This window comes from Bos taurus, chromosome 5 (assembly GCF_002263795.3).
Source record: "Bos taurus isolate L1 Dominette 01449 registration number 42190680 breed Hereford chromosome 5, ARS-UCD2.0, whole genome shotgun sequence".
Taxonomy (NCBI): Eukaryota; Metazoa; Chordata; class Mammalia; order Artiodactyla; family Bovidae; genus Bos; species Bos taurus.
The window spans coordinates 1,317,457-1,338,708 of NC_037332.1; the positions used below are offsets into that span (position 1 = coordinate 1,317,457).

At 41.1% G+C, this 21,252-nt stretch overlaps 1 protein-coding gene across 1 annotated transcript; it reads left to right on the forward strand.

Annotated features, from left to right (window-relative positions):
• The first annotated feature begins 1,980 nt into the window (after positions 1-1,980).
• Positions 1,981-19,973, forward strand: TMEM19 (transmembrane protein 19). The gene is made up of 6 exons (NM_001101184.1): positions 1,981-2,335; positions 4,481-4,594; positions 13,590-13,727; positions 14,117-14,371; positions 15,947-16,156; positions 17,971-19,973. Exons 1-6 carry the CDS (start codon positions 2,206-2,208, stop codon positions 18,132-18,134), a joined length of 1,011 nt encoding a protein of 336 aa, NP_001094654.1. The 5' UTR covers positions 1,981-2,205; the 3' UTR covers positions 18,135-19,973.
• Positions 19,974-21,252: the final 1,279 nt, after the last annotated feature.

The window sequence follows — 21,252 nt, forward strand, 5'->3', positions numbered from 1 at the left end:
CTTTAAGAGAGAATAACTTATTTTATGAAGAACAACAGCAATAATTGGACTTCTGGAATAAATGGAAGAGCACTATTCATTTGAAGAGTCAATCACAGATACTGTTATTTAATCTGCAAATTTAGCTAACATATTCATGAGAGAGAAAATCATCCCTGACAGTCAGGAACTAGCCTGACACAGCTGGACTCAGTGTTGTCTAAAGATGGTCAGACACAGGTTTCCTACTGCACATAAAAATCTCATAGAACAGGATCGGGCAAGAAGACCCTGCAACCATACTGATGTGAAGGGGATACATAAGCAATACCAGTTCATAACTTTGTCTATGCAAAGACAAAAACAAGGTCACTTATTAATAATAACTACCAGGTAGTCTAGTATCACTATGATTGGCCAATATCCTTTCTGAAGTAATCCAATTGTTTACCTGTGCTGAACAGACCCAGACTAAAGTGGGAACATCATCTCTGCATAAAGACTATATATGCATGTAGTGAAAGAAGTCCATTACTATTTAGTCCTACTTCACAAATGTGGTTCTCAGGTAATTAATCAAATGCTTCCCTGGTGGCTCAGCTGGCAAATAATCCGCCTACAATTCAGGAGACTGCTTGGATTCCTGGGTCAGGAACATCCACTGGAGAAGGGATAGGCTACCCACTCCAATACTCTTGGGCTTCCCTGATGGCTCAGCTGGTAAAGAACCCTCCTGCAATGCGGGAGACCTGGGTCGGGAAGATCCCCTGGAGAAGGGAAGGGTTACCCACCTGGAGAATTCCATGGACTCTATAGTCCATGGGGTCGCAAGAGTAGGAGAGGACTGAGCGACTTTCACTTACTTTCCAAAGGAAAGCGTTTTAAATAGTCTTTGCATATAACACTTTTTTCAAAAAGTAATTACTCTTAACAGGTTAAAACACATTTGGGTACTACGTCTGAAAATGAGTTGCTGCTGCTGCTTACACTGTCAGCAATTAGCGGGAAAAGTTCAGAATATAATGTAATTATCAATTACTGATAACTCAGCAAACAAAAATTAACTTGAAATAAAATGTGAAGTCACAAGATTCAGATTTTTAATGATGACAAGCTGTTCTGCTTTCTAAGTGAACTGACTGAATTCAGACCTCAAATTGGAGAGGTATGGGAACAGATTTCCCACAGTTCCAGACAGTAACTGTTTGAGAGTTCAATAACATGAGCTATGTGGAGCTATCTGTGTATCTCCAGTGGCCAACAGTGTCCAGCACCTTACAGAACGACATTGTTTTTAAACGATGTTCTCAGTCAAAATTCCCTTTCTACAGCCCAATATGTCCCCTTCCCCTAAAAAGCCCGTTAATACTGTATGGCATGAACAATTCATCCGAATTTGATGCTTGACATGGACTTAACTGGATCTCAATCCACTTGCCTTCATTTCTCTTACTCTCATGGTGGCAGTTTCACTTTTCCGCGCTTGGGGATGACCTCAAACGCAAGACCTTTATATGGTGTTCCAACTGCCTAGATTCTAAGAAGCACTACAAACGCACAGGACACAAACGTCGGCACTCGCTTGCGGGATTCTCCAGGCCTACCTGCCCTTGGAGCCGCCCTTTAAACGCTCTGGTGAGCGAAGCCACGCCCGCGGTGGCCACGGAGCATGCGCGCAGAAGGCACGTCTCGGGCGTAGAAGAGGGCAGGCGCGGGCCGAGATCCGGGGGCCTTGCGCCCGGCCGGCTGGACCAGGCTTCTAGAACCGCGCGGGCGGCCGTGCGGAGCGACCACGCGCGGTTTGGCGGGACTCGCCGCCGGGACACCCCGCATCCTAGTCCTGCGTCCCGCCCCTTCGCGCCGCGGGCGCCCGGCCTCCCTCTCACGGGTGGGCGGGGAAGGCGGAGCTCGCCGCCCCAGGCCTCTGCTTGGCTGCCCCCGCTTCCCTGTCCTGTTCGCGGCGGTGAAGTTCAGGTGTGAAGTATCCGAGGTCTGCGAGCAGGCGCCCATCACGGTTGCGGCTTGATTTCCTCGCCTAAGCTTCCGCGGCAGTGCTCAGCCCAGTATCTAGAAACAGTGTCGGTTTATACTGTTTTCTCGACTGGTGACAAATGTTAGCATTTATGTTCGCCTCTATACGAATATTTTGCTGGCCACTTAACTGACTTTATTTTTCTCCGAAACGCGAGATAGTTTCTTCCCCAGGTGTTTATATCCTTATTTTTCATGCGAGATCTTGACGACAGTACGTACAGAAAATACATAAAGATGATAACTAATATAGTTATATTGAGCCTGATCATTTGCATTTCTTCAGCTTTCTGGATTATGTCTATGACTGCAAGCACCTATTATGGTGAGTATGAATGTTCTAATTTGTCTTTAATTGGTGAAAGTTAGAATGTCCCATTTTGAAGGTCAAAACTCGTGTCCTATGAAGGGTTATAAACTGTTGTGTTTATTTAACTTCTGTGGCCTGACTTGGATTTAACTAACATGGAAATATACAGTGCCTTGAACGTTTTAAAGCTTTAATATTGCTTGTCATACTAGTTATACCTGTTCTAAAATATGTTTTATATTTTATGTAATTGTTACATCTATCTTGATGAAAAGCAAGTGAAGTGAAACATAATTTTGCAAAGCATTTGCAGTGATACTTTTAATAAGAATATGCATAAAGTTCATCAGTTTCATGTGTCCTGTTTAAAAAAAAAATGAAAATAAACGACACAGTGTTCACATTTGGAGATTTGGAAGATTTGCCTGCTGTTTGGTCACTGCCGAAGAGCAAAATTGTTTTAAAGCCTGAGGTACTCTGAACTCAGAACTTGAAGGTTTTTGAAGCTGCTGTAGAGCACAAGTATGCTTTTGTACAGATTCCTTGATACCCCTTTATAAAAACAGAATACTGTTCAGTTGAAAGGAAAAGTGAAAAATAGAGAAAGTAAACTTATAAATGCTTATGCTGCTAAGTCTGCTGCTGCTAAGTCGCTTCAGTCGTGTCCGACTCTGTGCGACCCCATAGACGGCAGCCCATCAGGCTCCCCTGTCCTGGGATTCTCCAGGCAAGAACACTGGAGTGGGTTGCCATTTCCTTCTCCAATGCATAAAAGTGAAAAGTGAAAGTGAAGTTGCTTGGTCCTGCCCGACTCTTAGCGACCCCATGGACTGCGGCCCACCAGGGTCCTCTGTCCATGGGATTTTCCAGGCAAGAGTACTGGAGTGGGGTGCCATTGCCCTCTCCAATAAATGGTTATAAGTGATTGCCATTTTAGACCTTAGTCGTTTTGCAAAGAAATGTGTGAATAATCTAGTGAATGTTTTCCAAGATACAGATTTCTGGCTGTTCATTCATGGTTCCCAGTAGGGAATGAGGGCTTGGGGAGGGAGGTAAATAAGTAACACTGCCCTTTCTTGGGGCAGTGTTAACTATGACTTGAACGAAATAGAATAAGCCAGGATTTGTAAATGTAAGTGACCCCTTGGGACCAGGCACCTAATGCAGGTAAGTGAAGCTGTCCAAGGCTTTTCTTTGCATGTTAAGCACATGAGAACAGTTTGCACTTCTAGAAATAGGATTTTCCCAGTCCCAGTTTTTTTTTTAATGTTTCACCCTCTTTGTCTTCCATTTTCCTTTTTTTTTTCTTCATTTTTTAAAATTTTTGTTGTTTTAGTTGATGTACGATATTATGTTACAGGTGTGCGATAAAGTGAGTCATAATTTTTAAAAGTTATGCTTCATTTATAGTTACTATAACATTTTCCAATTTTTGGTAGAAATGTGGGCACAAGCAATAGTTCACATTTATAATCACTTTATATTAAAGGGGGGACTTTAAATGGTAACGCCACGAATGGTCTAAAGGAGGTGGTTTCTCTTCCCCTGTAGTCAGTTCTGCCATGTGAGCCTGAACATCCAGGTTTTAAAACAGAAAACAAGAGTCTGGATTTTTTATACTAAATCTCCTAATCTTTATTGACTCAATTATCTGAAAAGAAATTATGCTAGCCGAAACAAAACAAAGGATGCCACCTTTGGAAAAATCAGTTGCTAACCTTTGAATCCTGAGGTGTGTATGTAGCCTGTGGGAATGTTACCTTTTTAAGAAATCTCTGTGAAAGGCAGAGAGAGGAATAATTGGATCGTGTTAAAAAAAATTGGATCCTGTTTGTTCTGTGCAGTTCTTGGGGTTGAATACGTGCCTGATTTCCAAAGAAAGAACCAGAAATGCATTTCACATCTTCAAATATGTATCAAATACCCATTATTATAAATAGTTGTAAATGGTTCTTAAAACTTAGGACTTATTTTGTCACTCACCAGTAGGATTGTCTCTCTTAAACAAGTTTCAACGTAAATATTTTACTTTGGTGGCTTCATCTCAGTTTCTCTGCTTACAACAGTATTTTAATCCAGAATACAGTTATCAAAGCTTGCACCCAAGACTAACCTGTGTAGGCCTGACACAATTTATGCTCTACTTCTATAATTTTCCAGGTAACTTTCAGCCTGTTTCTCCCTGGCGTTGGCTGTTTTCTGTTGTTGTTACTGTTTTGATCGTCTCTAATGGCTTTAAGAAGAAAAGTCTAGATCACAGTGGGGCGTTAGGAGGTATGTTTTTCTTTTGAACGTTTGGCGTATAATAATTGCTTGCTTATGTAATTTAAACATGTGGTTTCTAAATTCTGAACATATGAAACTATAAATCACAACGTTACTTAGTGTGATTACTTAGACAATGATAAAGTTATGCATTGTTTGCCATTCCTATTCTGCCAGAATTTCGGATACTAACATGTCCTTCCTAACAAATTGAACTTTGTAGTTGATAACAAGTAAATTAGTGGGATAGACTTTTCAGTACCTTGATTACTCAGCTCCTGAGTTGGATTAAATTTTCTGCAGGCAGACACATTGGAGCATTTTACCTCAAGGTAAAATGGAAGAGCCATTGGGAAGAATGTGCTCAGTCATGTCCAGCTCTTTGGGACCCCAGGGACTGTAGCCTGCCAGGCTCCTCTGTCCATGGGATTCTCCAGCCAAGCATACTAGAGCCGGTTGCCATTTCCTGCTCCAGGAGATCTTCCCTATGCAGGGACTGAACCCACGTCTCTTGCATCTCCTGCACTGCAGGCAGATTATTTTCCACTGAGCCACCTGGGAAGCCCATTTTGGGAAGAATAGCACTTGGAAATTACTGTTAGCAGCCTCAAGCGGAGTAGTCCCAGCTGAGTATTCTCAAGTCTTCAGAATTGCGATGAGGACAGGCCATTGATTTATTCTTCTGGCAGATACTTATTAAGCATTTACTGTGTGCCACTCTGCTAGAAACTGGGGGAATAGCTGTGAACAAGGGCAGGTTTCAGATTATATGGAACTTCTTTTCTTTAGTACAGATAGATAATAAAATACATAAACCTTTACATATAATGATAAAGTTTATGAGAAAAAGATAATAAAGTGTGAATATTGGGGAATGTGGGACATTTTTCTGTGAATAGGCTCAGGATTAACTTTTGTGTTAAAGAGATAGTTTTGAACTGGGACCTAAAAAAGTCAGATAAGAGAAGAACTGCAAGAAGCATGTTCCAGGCTTGACAAAACAAGCAGAAAGGCCCTGACATGTTCAAGCCTGATTTATTTGGGAGTGAGAATAAGACTCATTCGACTGGAAGAGTCATGAGAGATAAACATTAAAGAAAGATGCAATGGCCAGATAATACAGGGCTGTGGGGCACAAAAAAGATTTTATCCCAAGCTAGAATCCCCCTGTCTCAAACCAGAGGAGTGATGGGATCTGATATGACTTTGGGATTTTCATATTCTGCCAATGGTATAAGCCCCAAGACATGAGGATTCCCCTCAAATACGTCCTGTAGGCTGATATCACTACACGATGCTGATATTTACAACTGGCAGGTCTCAAAGCCACCTACCCAGCCTTCAAGTGGCTGCTCATCATTAGCCCTAATGTATTGTAAATGTGCTCTCCTCTGTGTTCACATACAGCAGAGATTTTATAAACTTTTATGAATTAGAGTGGGCCTTCACGGAGGCGAGATAGTCTGATAGGTAAAAGAACAAGCAGTAGAATCAGGCAAGATGGGTCTGAATAAGGCTAGGAAAGTCGTGGGACTTCGAGAAAGTCACTTAACCTCCCTGTACCTCAGTTTTCTCTTCAGAGAAGAGGGTTTTTAACATCTAACCTAGAAATTAACATGCCTTTGTAAATCAACTATACTTCAACTTTTTAAGGACTCAGAAGATGAATAAGTGCTTCCTGTGAGTTACAAATATCCAATCTAGAGAAGAACAACACCATGAAAGTAACAGCTTAAACTCCATGGCACCTCATTTCCAGTAGTACCTTTCAAAGTCCTAGGAAGGGCCCTAGCAATGTGCTCTCATGGTCCTCTTGTTTTGTAAATTTTTCAGAGGTAAAAGATTTAAAAAAAAAAAAAAAAAAGCAGGCTCCCGATTTGTAAGCTTCAAGACCCACAAAATTCTGATCTACCCCTCATTTCATTCTTAGAGTTGCAGCGGGAATGAAATAACTTCTGTGAAGTTTTTGGCTCAGTGCCTAGATACATAGCCGGCACGTATAGGGTGATTACCATTATTAGGCACAGGTCCTCGGGGAATCATGCTCATTCTCGTTCTTCAAAACTGAGATACACTCTTCAAGTTCTGTTGAGAAATTGAGAAATTTATTGTTAGCACTTTGACAGTACTAACTCATCTATACCAAACAATTTGAACAATTTCTGATTAAATATAATAATATAGAGTTAGGCTTTGCTAAAAATGTTTTTTCTTGGGCAGCCTTGCTTTGGGTTTTATCATTCTTGACCTGTGGGAAGAAACATCAAGTTCTTGAAGTGCTGTCTTCCTTTGACTTCCATGCTGTTTATTATCCTGTTTTCTCCTCTTACTTTTCTGATCTCCACTTTCTTTTCTTTCCTGCTACCATTTCCTTTTCTGCCTTCTAGCCCTTTGGCCTCTATTCCTCTCCTACTTGGCTTGATTTAGAATTAGAAGATAAACATTTGAATCCTGGCATTGCCACCTCTCTCTCTGTGAACTTGGCCACGGCACCTATCTCCTCCGAGCCTCACTTTCTTCATAAAATAGGTCCCTATGGGCTTCTTGGTGAGGCTCAAACAACAAAATGTGTGGGACACCATATCTCTTTAGTCTGTGAAGTCTTACACGGTAAACTCCCCCCAGACAGACTGCACCATACGCTTCTGTGCCCCGTGCTGTTTGAATGGTGCTGTGCACTGTTGTAGCAGTGCTTAGGAAATACGTGTGGATGGATTTTAAAACCTCCACTCTCTACCTAATCACTCATTCTATAGAAAGTTGGTATCTTTTTTATTTGGAGCTTCTTTTCCCTTTAAGGATAAAAAAACTGTACTGTTGATTCAAAGTATATCATCGTACTTGGGAAATCTGTCCTAACGTGTGACTGCAAGTCACTTAAACTTCGTCTTAATGACTACCCACCTGTAAAATGAGAAGGAATAATAATGTCTATAGCACTGACTCATCGTGAGGAGTCATACATATAAGATGATTAGCATAGAACCTGGCACTTAAAATATGTATCTATAAATGTTAGTATTGTTTTCCTTCCACAATTACTATTATAGTCATAGGGATTTTACTCAGTTTTGCCATAGTATGTCTTTAGTGTGCTTTGAACTGAGAAGGGTTTCAGAACATCCTCAGGATCTGGGTATTTGGAGTGCTCTTGTCCCCCCAAGAGAAAGAATACTTCTAGAATAAGGAGAGGATCACATAGGGCTTATAAAGCACTGTGCCAGTGATCTGCTCCAGTCTAGTTATTCAGTGTGTTCCTTTGAACATGTCTGTGTAAATAATTTGTCATCAATCTCTTGACAAGTTTAAATTTAATCTCACTTGTCAAGACTCTCGGGTTTAGTGATTTTTGCTTTTTTTAATTCTTTCCTGCAATAAATATTTAGTTTTCCAGACACTGTTTGGGGCACTGAAGACTAAGAAGTGAAGAAAATAGGTAAAAATTCCATCGTCAAAGAGCTTGCATTTCTAGTCAGGGGAAGCAGATGAGAAGCAGGAGGTGTTTGAGGCATTTAAGCCCAGGAAGAAGATGTTGTAAAGGTGATGGGAGTGCAGAGCCACTGGGGTGTTGTCAGAAAAGGCCAGTGGTTGTGCTTCATGTGGTCTCACAAAAGTGGCCTTACCTCTTTGGTTATCATAGTTCAGGTACAGTTTTCAGTCTTTTCAAATAGAAATCTCATTCAGTCAGGTACCCAGAATTGATCAGAGCCAAGGAAAACTGGTTTATGTTGCCTACTGCCACAAAGGACTAATCAGTGAGCCAGAGTGATACTTTATTAATCTGATTAAATATAGAAGTCCTGGGCCAACTGGGTGCAAACATCACTATTCAGGTCAGGCCAGCTGAGAAGTCAGCTTGTATTTAGAAGGTTGCTTTTCAGGGGGCTCAGTGGTATAAGAATCTGCCCGCCAGTGCAGGAGAATTGGGAGACATGGGTTCAATCCCTGGATGAGGAAGATCCCCTGGAGGAGGAAACGGCGACCCACTCCAGTATTCTTGTCAGGAAAAATCCCACCGACAGAGGAGCCTGGCAGGCTGTGGTCCGTGGGTCGGAAAGAGTCGGACACAACGGCATAGACACACCTTCCTGAGAAACAGTCAGTGATGCGAATGCATAGTTCAGAGAGTCCTGGCCTTGATACAGGATTCAAGTCTGCCAACCTCTGGTTCTCTTGGCCTTCATATGCTATATTTTGGGCTAACCAGCCTTCTTTTGATTCTCACAGTGTTTCTCTAGGCAATAGTATATATGACATAATTGATTAGATTTAAGTTTATTAGATTAAAAAATTACAATCATACCTTTCCCTTTTCTGCCTCCCAGAGATTATTCCCAGGCCCCTTTGGTTGCAATTCTAGGTAACTTTCAGCCTAGAGATCTCTTCAAGAAAATTGGAGATACCAAGGTAACTTTTCATGCAAAGATGGGCACAGTGAAGGACAGAAATGGCATGGACCTAACAGAAGCAGAAGATACTAAGAAGAGGTGGCAAGAATACACAGAAGAACTGTACAAAAAAGATCTTCACGACCCAGATAATCACGATGGTGTGATCACTCACCTAGAGCGAGACATCCTGGAATGTCAATTGGGCCTTCGGAAGCATCATTATGAACAAATGGAGAGGATGCTAGTGGAGAGGATGGCATTCCAGTTGAGCTATTTCAAATCCTAAAAGGTGATGCTGTGGAAGTGCTGCACTCAATATGCCAGCAAATTTGGAAAACTCAGCAGTGGCCACAGGACTGGAAAAGGTCAGTTTTCATTCCAATCCCAAAGAAAGGCAATGCCAAAGAATGCTCAAACAACCACACAGTTGCATTCATCTCACACGCTAGCAAAGTAATGCTCAAAATTCTCCAAGCCAGGCTTCAGCAGTTTGTGAACCGAAAACTTCCAGATGTTCAAGCTGGATTTAGATCTCAGAGGAACCAGAAATCAAATTGCCAACATCCGTTGGATCATCAAAAAGCAAGAGAGTTCCAGAAAAACATCTATTTTTGCTTTATTAAATACTATGCCAAAGCCTTTGACTGTGTGCATCACAACAAACTGTGGAAAATTCTTCAAGAGATGGGAATACCAGACCACCTGACCTGCCTTCTGAGAAATCTGTATGCAGGTCAAGAAGCATCAGTTAGAACTGGACATGGACTAGCAGACTGGTTCCAAATTAGGAAAGGAGTACATCAAGGCTGTATATTGTCAGCCTGCTTATTTAACTTATATGCAGAGTACATCATTCGAAATGCCGGGCTGGATGAAACACAAGCTAGGATCAAGATTGCCGGGAGAAATATCAATAACCTCAGGTATGCAGATGACACTACGCCTATGGCAGAAAGCAAAGAAGAGCTAAAGAGCCTCTTGATGAAAGTGAAAGTGGAGAGTGAAAAAGTTGGCTTAAAGCTCAACATTCGGAAAACTAAGATCATGGCATCTGGTCCCATCACTTCATGGCAAATAGATAAGGAAACAAACAGTGGAAACAGTGACAGACTTTATTTTGGGGGGCTCCAAAATCATTGCAGATGGTGACTGTAGCCATGAAATTAAAAGATGCTTGCTCCTTGGAAGAAAAGTTATGCCCAACTGAGACAGCTTATTAAAAAGCAGAGACATTACTTTGACAACAAAGATTCATCTAGTCAAAGGTATGGTTTTTCCAGTAGTCATGTATGGATGTGAGAGTTGGACTATAAAGAAAGCTGAGCACCAAAGAATTGATGCTTTTGAACTGTGGTGTTGGAGAAGACTCTTGAGAGTGCCTTGGACTGCAAGGAGATCCAACCAGTCCATACTAAAAGAAATCAGTCCTGAATATTCATTGGCAGGACTGATGCTGAAGCTGAAACTCCAATACTTTGGCCACTTGATGTGAAGAGCTGACTCATTTGAAAAGACCCTGATGCTGGGAAAGATTCAAGGTGGGAGGAGAAGGGACAACAGAGGATGAGATGGCTGGATGGCATCACAGACACAATGGACATGGGTTTGAGTAAACTCCGGGAGTTGGTGATGGACAGGGAGGCCTGGCGTGCTGCAGTCCATGGGGTGGCAAAGAGTTGGACACAACTGAGCGACTGAACTGACTGATTCCCTCTATCAGAGCTATTTATAGACAGCGTTGTTTCACTTCCCCAGATCTCATCCACCAGTTACAGAATTAACATGTTTTAAACTCAGAAGATAGCCGTAATTCTTAGAGTCTTCACATTCTTTGAAAGCCTCCCACTGTTACACATATTAAGTCCTTAGCACTGAGGAACCATTAGAGTTGTTAGAGGTGGGTTGAGGAGGTGGAATAGACATGCGCTGGAGACAGCAGTTACTAATCTAAAAGTTCAGACATAACTGGGAGATACAAAAAATTCTAAGATTTTTAGACTACATCAAAGAAATCATTCCTTTGAAGCACATTGCCTTCAATTTATTCCTCATTCTGAACCTTTCCTCAACTCAAACACTGATTGCTTCACATGGTATTTTGAGGTGGCTGAAGTAAAGGGCAGCCTCCTGGAGAAGGGTGGGGCATGGTGGTGGTGAGGGAGAAAGACACTGACTGTTGCTTCATATACCTCCATATGTTTTGGCTTTCCTCTCCAGTGCTTGTGTACTGTGAGCATGTGTGCACATTTGCTCAGCTGTGCCCAACTCTTTGCGACCCCATGGACTATAGCCCGCCAGGCTTCTCTGTCAGTGGGATTTTCCAGGCAAGAATACTGGAGTGGGTTATTATTTCCTTCTCCGGGGTGGGCAGGCCTTCCTTGATAGCTCAATTGGTAAAGAATCCACTTGCAATGCAGGATACCTGGGTTCGATCCCTGGGTTGGGGAGATCCCCTGGAGATGGGGAACACTACCCACTCCAGTATTGTAGCCTGGAGAATGCCATGGAGTGGGTAGCCTGGGTTGGACATGACTGAGCAACTTTCTCTTTTCTCCAGGGGATCTTCCTGACTCAGGAATCAAAGCCATGTTACCTACATTGGCAGGTGGATTCTTAATCACTGAGCCACCAGGGAGGCCCACATGTGTACTACTTGTGTAATATATTAAAAAAACAATTGAAAAGACTTAAAGGTTGGATAACATAATAACATCATTATTATTATTATTACAATAATAATCATAATTGCAACAATAATGTGATTGTTGAGGTTTTGCCACTGTAACTGCTATTTAATGTTATTGCCAATGATCCTCGTTAACATTTATTAAGGACCTCCTATGTGCTGACTTATATAGTAAGCATATTATTAAAATTATCTCATTTAACTTTCCACAGTAAGCCAGTGAGGTAGGAATTATTATTATTATTAATACACTAATGAGAAACTGAAGCTTAAAGTTAGGTAACATCTAGTTATTCAATAGTAAGTGCAGCAGTTGAGGTTTTAACTTCAGAATGTTCAACTCCAGAGGTACAGCACTTTATTACTTTATTAGTACTTTATACAGCATTATCCTGTTTCTTGCACTCTCAATTAAAATGTACTGAACTTAAGTAAAATGCCAATAATCAAGTAATTCAGTGACTGATGAATCAGTCTAGCTTGAGCTAACCAATGGAAGGAATTACTTCAGAAATAGGAATCTGGGCCCTTGTTCTGTTCTTTAATACTTAAATTATGAAATGCATGGTAGCATACTTAATTGTTTAATATCTATTCTGTTACTTAGTAGTGTTTTGTTGTATTATTTAATAAAAATCTTCATATAGCAAAACTGAATATATTTATCTTAAGAGTTACAGAGAGCAGAGATTGTCCACCATGCAGTTAGGGGTGGAAGAGGTTGTAGTTAGTAATATTATACTAGCAGGTAGCCTGGATAGGGCCATAGAAGATAGCTGTGCCTGGATGTGCTCGTCACATTCTTGGAAAATGCCAGGCTGGAAGTACTCATGTATGTGCATGAATATATATGCATGAGTGTATATTTCTATGTGTGTATTCACTTGCTTTGTCCACAAAAAGCAAATATATCTCAGTAGACATGGACAGACCGTGAGCCTAGATTTTGACCTCTAATATCCATTCCCCACTGGAATGAACCAGAGCTCCTCAGAGAAATGGCTGCTTTCAGGGCTGGGGCAAAAGTAGGTTTAAGATGAGCCTCAAGTATTCTGTTATGCCAGAAAGAAAAGAAATGCTTTATATATAGAAAGAGATGATCATGTCATATGAATACAGTTTTGAGCTTGTCTATTTTGTGTGTTTTGTCTGATTTTGGTATACCCACCCCTGCTCTCTTTTGGTCACTTATTTGCATGGATTATCTTTTTCAGTTCTTTCAACCCATTGTGTTTTTAGATTTAAAGCAAGTCTCTTGTAGTCAGCATATAGTTGGACCAGTATTTTTATCCATTTTGCCGTCTCTGTTTTTTTGAGTGGATCACTTAACGCATTTACATTTAAAATAATTATTAATAAGTAGAGACTTCTGTCATGTTGGAATTTGTTTTCTATGTGCCTCTTTCTCCCAGATTCACTCTTGGATGGTCTATTTACTGAATTTTTTGTAAAGTGGAAAAAAAATCCCAGGTATGGAGGGGAAATGTAAAAAATAGAAACTTGAAAGACTGTGCTGCTGCTAAGTTGCTTCAGTCAGGTCCGACTCTGGGCGACCACGTAGATGGCAGCCCACCAGGCTCCCCCGTCCCTGGGATTCTCCAGGCAAGAACACTGGAGTGGGTTGCCATTTCCTTCTCCAATGCATGAGAGTGAAAAGTGAAAGTGAAGTCAGTCGTGTCCGACTCTTAACTACCCCATGGACTGCAGCATACCAGCCTCCTCTGTCCATGGGATTTTCCAGGCAAGAGCACTGGAGTGGGTTCCCATTGCATACTGTTTGGTAATGTCTTAGTTGGTAAAAATGTCAATATATTAGAAATGAACATTTCCGGTTTTAATATGAAAATAACTGAAAAAATTCATTCTTTTTTTTCACAGTATTAGTGTATGGACTAAGTGTAATTTTGTATATATGTGTTTCTTTCAGGGCTCGTGGTTGGATTTATCCTAACCATTGCAAATTTCAGCTTTTTCACCTCTTTGGTGACGTTTTTTCTTTCTTCCTCAAAACTTACTAAATGGAAAGGAGAAGCAAAGAAGCATCTAGATTCAGAATACAAGGAAGGTAAAATGAATTATATTTAATGTTACTTAAATTAGTAACTTTTATTTCATCTTAACATAAGCTTTTAATCAGAACCTGTTTAGACTCATGAAACATAAATTTTATATGAGAATTACTTAAAGTAGTGGCCTGATATAGTTTATTATTACTTTACCATGATAGCAAGAACAGCAGAATTTTAGAAGTACTGAAGTCTATCATTAATTATTCTGAAACAATATAGAATGTGGGCAGCGTTATCATCCCACTTGTAGTCATTTTAAAAATTATAGTCATTTTTCTTTTCTTAAACTCTACAATGTAAATTAGGAGCAGTTACAGGTACCTGCATGATTTTCCTCCTGAGGAGGAAACACCCTTGTGCTCTTCATTTTCTTGTTGGATCCTAGGTGGGCAGAGAAACTGGATTCAGGTGTTCTGTAATGGCGCGGTGCCCACGGAGCTGGCCCTGCTGTACATGATAGAAAGTGGCCCTGGGGAAATCCCAATAGATTTTTCCAGACAGCACACTGCTTCCTGGATGTGTTTGTCTCTCTTGGCTGCACTGGCCTCCTCTGCTGGAGACACATGGGCTTCAGAAGTTGGCCCTGTTCTGAGTAAAAGCACGCCAAGGCTAATAACAACCTGGGAGAAAGTTCCAGTTGGTGAGTCTTTATTTAAGTTTCTTTTTTTTTTAAAAAAAGTGAACAGGGACTTCCCTGGCAATCCAGTAGTTAAGACTCTGAGGTTCCACTGCAGGGGATCCGGGTTTCATCCGTGATCAGGATGTAAGATCCCTTATGACACACAGTGTGGCCAAAAAAAAAGCCTCTTGATTTATTGTATTTCTTACTTAAAAGCCTCTTAAGAATTTCAGTTTGGGGTCTCCCCTAGTGGTCCAGTGGCTAAAGCTCCATGCTCCCAGTGCAGGAGGTCTGAGTTCCATTTCTGGTCAGGGAATTAGATCCTGCATGCCACAAGGAAGAGTGAGGACCCCACATGCCAAAACTGAAACCCAGCGCAGCCAAATAAATAATTTTTTTAAAAAGAGAGAATTTCAATTTTCCCCCTTAATTGGAAAATGACTATAGGCTATTAAACTGGTGATAATAAGTAATATTTGAGGAAGTGTTAGTAACTCCTAGATTGGAGAAGGAAATGGCAACCCACTCCTGTGTTCTTGCCTGGAGAATCCCAGGGATGGGGGAGCCTGGTTGCTGCCGTCTATGGGATCACACAGAGTCGGACACGACTGAAGTGACTTAGCAGCAGCAGCAATAACTCCTAGATAAATTGTATGCAAACAGAGAGATTGACCTGCAGGCTTATCAGTAGGAAGGGAAAAGGAAAGAAATGGTAAAGTATCTCTTGGGAGCCTGTTACGTGGTTAGTGCTTCGATGTGTATCTCATTTCCCCATTATTGTTATCAACTATTGCTACTGCTGTTAATAGTACTACTACTACTGCTGCTTTATCACCATCTCCTCCTCTCTTTCTTCTTCTTTTTCCTTCCTTTTGTCCCCTTCATTATCAGCAGCAGCTGCAACATAACAATTAATATATTTGAGTACCTGCTATGTGCAAAGCAGTGTTCTGACTGCTCTCCATTATTACTGTTTAGTCTTAATAATCTGAGAAGGCAATGGCGACCCACTCCAGTACTCTTGCCTGGAAAATCCCATGGACGGAGGAGCCTGGTGGGCTGCAGTCCATGGGGTTGCTGAGTCGGACAGCACTGAGCAACTTCACTTTCACTTTTCACTTTCATGCATTGGAGAAGGAAATGGCAACCCACTCCAGTGTTCTTGCCTGGAGAATCCCAGGGACGGGGGAGCCTGGCGGGCTGCCGTCTATGGGGTCGCGCAGAGTCGGACACAACTGAAGCAACTCAGCAGCAGTCTTAATAATCATGTGAATTGGTCCTTTTATTGTTTATATCTCACAAACAAGTAAACTAAGGCATAGAGAAGTTACATAACTTCATCACAGTCACCAAGTTTGGAAATGACAGAACTGAAAGTGAAACCAAGCAGCCTGGCTCTCCTAAACTCACTGCTGAAAATGTCAGGAATTATTGAGGAGAAAAGCCTCCTTTCTAAGTAGGAGGGTCTTTGGATTGCACCAGAGTGAACCCTTTCTTTGAGTTGGTTTTGATTAGACAGGTACCAGATGTTTTGCTTCTTTTGACTTCATATGTTGGCTGATTGTTCACCAGCTGACTTTGTCACGTTCTCTTTAGGGACCAACGGTGGAGTGACGGTGGTGGGCCTGGCCTCCAGTCTTCTTGGTGGAACCTTTGTGGGCATCACTTACTTCCTCACACAGTTGGTTTTTGTTAACGATTTAGACATTTCTGCTCCCCAGTGGCCAATTATTGCATTTGGGGGTCTGGCTGGATTACTAGGATCAATTGTGGATTCATATTTAGGAGCTACCATGCAATTTAGTGGTAAGAACATAACCTTATTATTGCAACTTATTGGTGTATTAAAGAAATGAGGACTCAGCCACAGACAGTGGTAGCAGTGCCTAGCCACTTCAGAGAAGATATGTTTTAGACATATCTTAGATATGTCATGTTTATGGACAAAAAATTCTAGGACTGTATTTTTGACTAATTGTAAACAAGTTATTTTAGTTTCTTTTCTGTGGAAAGTGGAAAGCATTACAACAGAGATATTTAATGTAAGGGTTTTTTTTCACCTATGCTGCTGGTTGATTGCTAAAGGTAGTAGTCTGATCATGACACTGAATAAATGTGTCCTTAAAACCAAAAGAAAAGAGACAGGGGCTTCCTTGGTGGTGCAGTGGATAGGAGTCTGAAGATTCCACATGCCATGGAGCAGCTGGGCCTGTGTGCCAGCACATGAAACCCGCTGAGCTAGAGCCCAAGCTCTGCAACAGGAGCCGGCACGATGAGAAGCCCGCACGCTGAAACGAAGAGATGCTCCCACTCTCCACAGCTAGAGAGAGCCCATGCGAAACAGTGAGACCCAGTGCAGCCAAAAACAAAATAAATATGTTAAAAAAAAGAGAGAAACAAATGGGGAAGAAATACGGAAAAGAAAAAAAGAGAGATAAGATAATAAAAACAATCCCAAAGACACAGGTTGTTCAGGGAGCCAGAATAATAGGGCAAAGTCTGTAATACAGTTTTGAATTTCTTATTCTTTTGTGATAAACTGACTGACAGAGAATTATTCCTGCAGAGCAATGAGTAGAAGCTATACAGGGAATGACCATGCAGGCGACAGATGCATTTGCTTATGGGATTTTAATCCCAGGGAAGCAGAATTTGGGAGTCAGACCAGTCTTATGCCCCTCTTTCCATTTGTTTTCCAAATCCATTTGAGAAATAATTCTTCTGCTAACCTGACGCCACACGGATGATGTACTTTTCTACTGTGACGTCATGTCTGCTAGTCCTGCATCAAGATACATAAGCGTTTCTCCAACATTTTCTGTGCTTTGCACCTAAGGCTCTCCTGTCATGTCAGTGTACCGACTTGTTCTCTTTGGTGTGTCTTTGCTCCAGCCTCTGACCAACCACGTCTTCTCCTTTGATTCATACAGTGAAGAGGCTGGAAGTCTCCAGACAGTTCCCCAAACACAGTGCTCCCAGTCTGTCTTCACACCCCCGTATAATCTGGTTCCACCAACAAAACATCTGCTCTCTCAGCTTCATTAGTCTTATCTAGATGCTGGGAGGAAGCAGTTGGATTTTAATTTATACTAAAGGGTCAGTAACCATACACACAACGCATTACACTTTTTATTTTAAAGCGCCTAGGTTTTATTCTAAACTGAGTTCTGACTCGGAAATTTCTGATCATGTTGAGTGGGTTGGGAAAAAAATGTGGGCTGGGGGGCAAATTGGATTCATCTCTGTGTGCCTCCTTTGTGTGAGCACCTTGCTGGGCCTTAGTGTCTATCATAGAGGTTGCAAAGGTGACCCCTGCTTTCAGGAGCCTTCCTGCCACCTCTGCTGTTCAAGGCCTCCCTTCTCCTTCTGAAAGAACTCCAGCATTGTTGAGAGACCAGTATTGAGGCATACTGAGACCCACTTCTTCAAGGAGGCCTTTTGTAACCGTGGGTTCCTTGTCGCTCACCATGTAGGTATCCACTAAAGTCATTCTTTGAATGGCCAAGAATCTTCGCAAGGGTAGCTTCTTTAGAGCAGAAAGCTAATTTGGTTTTTGCTGTTGTTTTTTTTAAATCAAGTCATTTGGATTTTCCACTTCATTCGCTTCTTTTTCATTCCAGGTTTGGATGAAAGCACTGGCATGGTGGTCAACAGCCCAGGGAAGGAGGTGAAGTACATAGCCGGGAAACCCATCCTCGACAACAATGCCGTGAATCTGTTTACTTCTGTCCTTGTAGCCCTCTTGCTCCCAACAGCTGCTTGGGGTTTTTGGCCTAGACAGTGAACTTTATTTCATTTACCAAAGTTAAAATTATGATGAATTTAGCTAAACTTGCAATTCCAAGTTTTATCCCAAGAAGAATAACTGTAATGACAAAGCAGAAGTGCCAATTCCTCCTCTAGTCCATTATGATGGCATGCCAGTTTTCCTCTCTGTGATGCATTTCTGATAGCTAATATCTTCCCAGTGAAAGACAAGACTCAATTTAGCTATTTTTCTTCTGCTGAATAGAACTTGAACAGTGAAGTTATAGTGTCCCAATATATTGAACTGAAAGTTCCTGCATGGTAGATATAAATTTTGTTTTGTTTATTTAAATCAGCAAAGGGACTAAAAGTGATAACATTTTTAAATGGTTGAGTTGTGATGGAGAAATGCCTCCCTGCCAGTTACCCTGATGTTGTATTTAAACGAATGTGTGCGGAAGCCTGTGTAAGTTTAGTATCCTGGACTTCTCCCGTTACCTGCCACTTAGTACTGTAAGAAGTGTGGAGCTTGGTTCCTGGTGAGCTGCAAGGTCTTCTCCACATTTGTTCTTCCTTCCTCAGAGTTAGTGATGGAAAAAAAAAGTAAATGTCTTTTTCATGTGACCATTAGAAGGCACACAAAAAAGATTATTTTTAAGTAAAAGCAAAAGAGATACCTGAGATCTAAAAAATGTGCACCTCTCTATATATTTCAGTTGGTCTCTGAGCAGAAGTTATCTTAAATTTAATACCTTTAACGTACTTTGTAGCTTTCTTTGAAATTTGTCTATGAATGTGGTTTACATTAGCATCTTGACCAGTGAGAGTCACTGGAAAATTAGTGCAATTATTGTTTCATTCGCTGTCCTAGAATTCACTGGAAGATGCTGTGACTTCCTGTTAAGGTACGCTCTCCTCTACTATAGCCTCAACCAAAGTGAATGCCACTTTCAGTTACGTTGTTCAGTTTGATGGAAGTGCTAAAGGAGTTTAATATAGTATGGATTGTTGTGCTAAAAGTATTTTGAAATATCTCATGTGATTTCAATATTTTTCTTCCCCTGCCGCTTGCGCATTCATAGAAAAATTGAGGAGAGATTCATGAATAAGCCACTATCAGAGTAGAGAAAGCTTAGAATTCTTTATTGGTGACTGCTTCAGTAATTATCTAGAAATGACTTGGTTCAGGAAGAATTTTTTAAAAAACAGTTGACACACTTAAGCCTTAAGCCAAGCAACTCAGTGGGTCTCAACCTATCTGCTTTGTGTATACATTGACATCACCTGAACATCTTTTTAAAGAAATACGTCTGCGCTTCTCCCCAAAATTCTGATTTATGTGGTCTGGGACACAGACTGAGTATTGGGACTTTTAAAAGCTCTGGCCGCACCTTAGAATTGTTTTTAAACACAATTTTAATAGGGAGTTTTTAAAAACACTGTTGTCAAGGCCGCTCTTTAGACCAAGTAAATCAGAATGTCTGAAAGTGAGATCCATGCATGGGTTATTTTTAGAAAACTCCCTAGGAGAGTCCAATGTTTAAACAGTTTGAGAACTATGAAATAAGAATATGCTGTCCTCAGTCACTCAGTGGTGCTTGACTCTTTACAGCCCTGTGGATGGACTGTAGCCTGCCAGCCTCCTCTGTCCATGGGATTTTTCCAGGCAAGAATACTGGAGTGGGTTGCCATTTCCTGCTCCAGAGGATCTTCCCAACACAGGGATCGAACCCACTTCTGTGTCTCCTGCATTGGCAGGCTGATTCTTTACCACTGAGCCACTAGGGAAGCCCCGAATTAAGAATATCTTTATACAAATGTCAAATCATTATGTTGTATACCTGAAATTAATGTTATATATCAATTATAGTTCAATAAAAATAAAAAAAAAATACCCCATACCTAAAAGTCTCAAAAGAATGGGGCTTTTCATTTTTATGTAGACAGCTATTAGCAATAGTACTGGGTACTGTCTTTATGGATGGATAGCTTCTGGTAATACGGAGTCTTACATGACTTCCCAGATCATTTCTCTGTTGTTTTTTCATATGCAGCTTGTGTTTTTCCTACAGCTGTTCTAACATTCCTCTTCTCTCTTCTCCTGGAGATTTAACTTCATGACATTCTTTGGGGCAGACATACTCATTGGAACCATTTTGTGGTTTGGAGGAATCACCACATTGGTAACAGTTTGGGGACATATGCTTTACAGTCCTTTATTTGAAAACCAAGGGCTAGTTGTGTTTTGGAATCAAAATTTTTCAGATTTTAGACAAGTGATAGGGTAAATATAAAATATTTTACTTAAAACTGTGCAAAGAGTCTAGAAGAGCACCCATTACCAAATACATTGATATTTCTGTGGTGGATATATGAATACCACTAATAAATGTGATAACTAAAGACGCCGAGAGCCTCAGATCAGGTCAGATCAGTTTTTGTCACAGAATTTAGGAAGAAACTCTCTGTTTGCAGAGCATATTTGGATATGATAATTGTAGACTTTTAAAAAATGTGCTTTTTTAAAAAAAATTTTCCATGTATTAGATATTTTACTGTAACAATAAATAGTTTATGTAAAAAATGCTTTTCATGGGAAGAGCTCCATGGAGGCATTTACTAAAGTAATACGTGTACTGCTGCCTACCTGGGCAGCCTAAAGGCATGCATTCTGTTTCTTGCCATACTCTCACACAGTAGAAAAGAGCAAGGTACATGTGGCTCAGGGCAGCTCCAAAAGGAGATCTGAAGACTTCAAGGAGGAGTATTTGAAGACTCATCAAAGGGAACCATCAAGAGAACAGTGAACTGATAAGACAAGGCATTCCATTCGTAGCTTTTCTCATCATGAACTTATCTATGCCTTGGCCCAAGTGCGGATGGTGGTGGTTTAGTCACTAAGTCATGTCCAGCTCTTGTGACCCCATGGACTGTAACCTGCCAGGCTCCTCTGTCCATGGGATTCTCCAGGCAAGAATACTGGAGCGGGTTGCCGTTTCCTTCTCCAGGGGATCTTCCTGACCCAGGAATCAGTATCTCTTTCTTTTTTCTAGCTGCTTTACCTGTAGGATGCTGAGTCCAGAAATGCCAACTTCATCCCAATTAGGCATAGACTTAGTATAAAGAAAAATCATGTGAGGTGACATGTTGTAAAC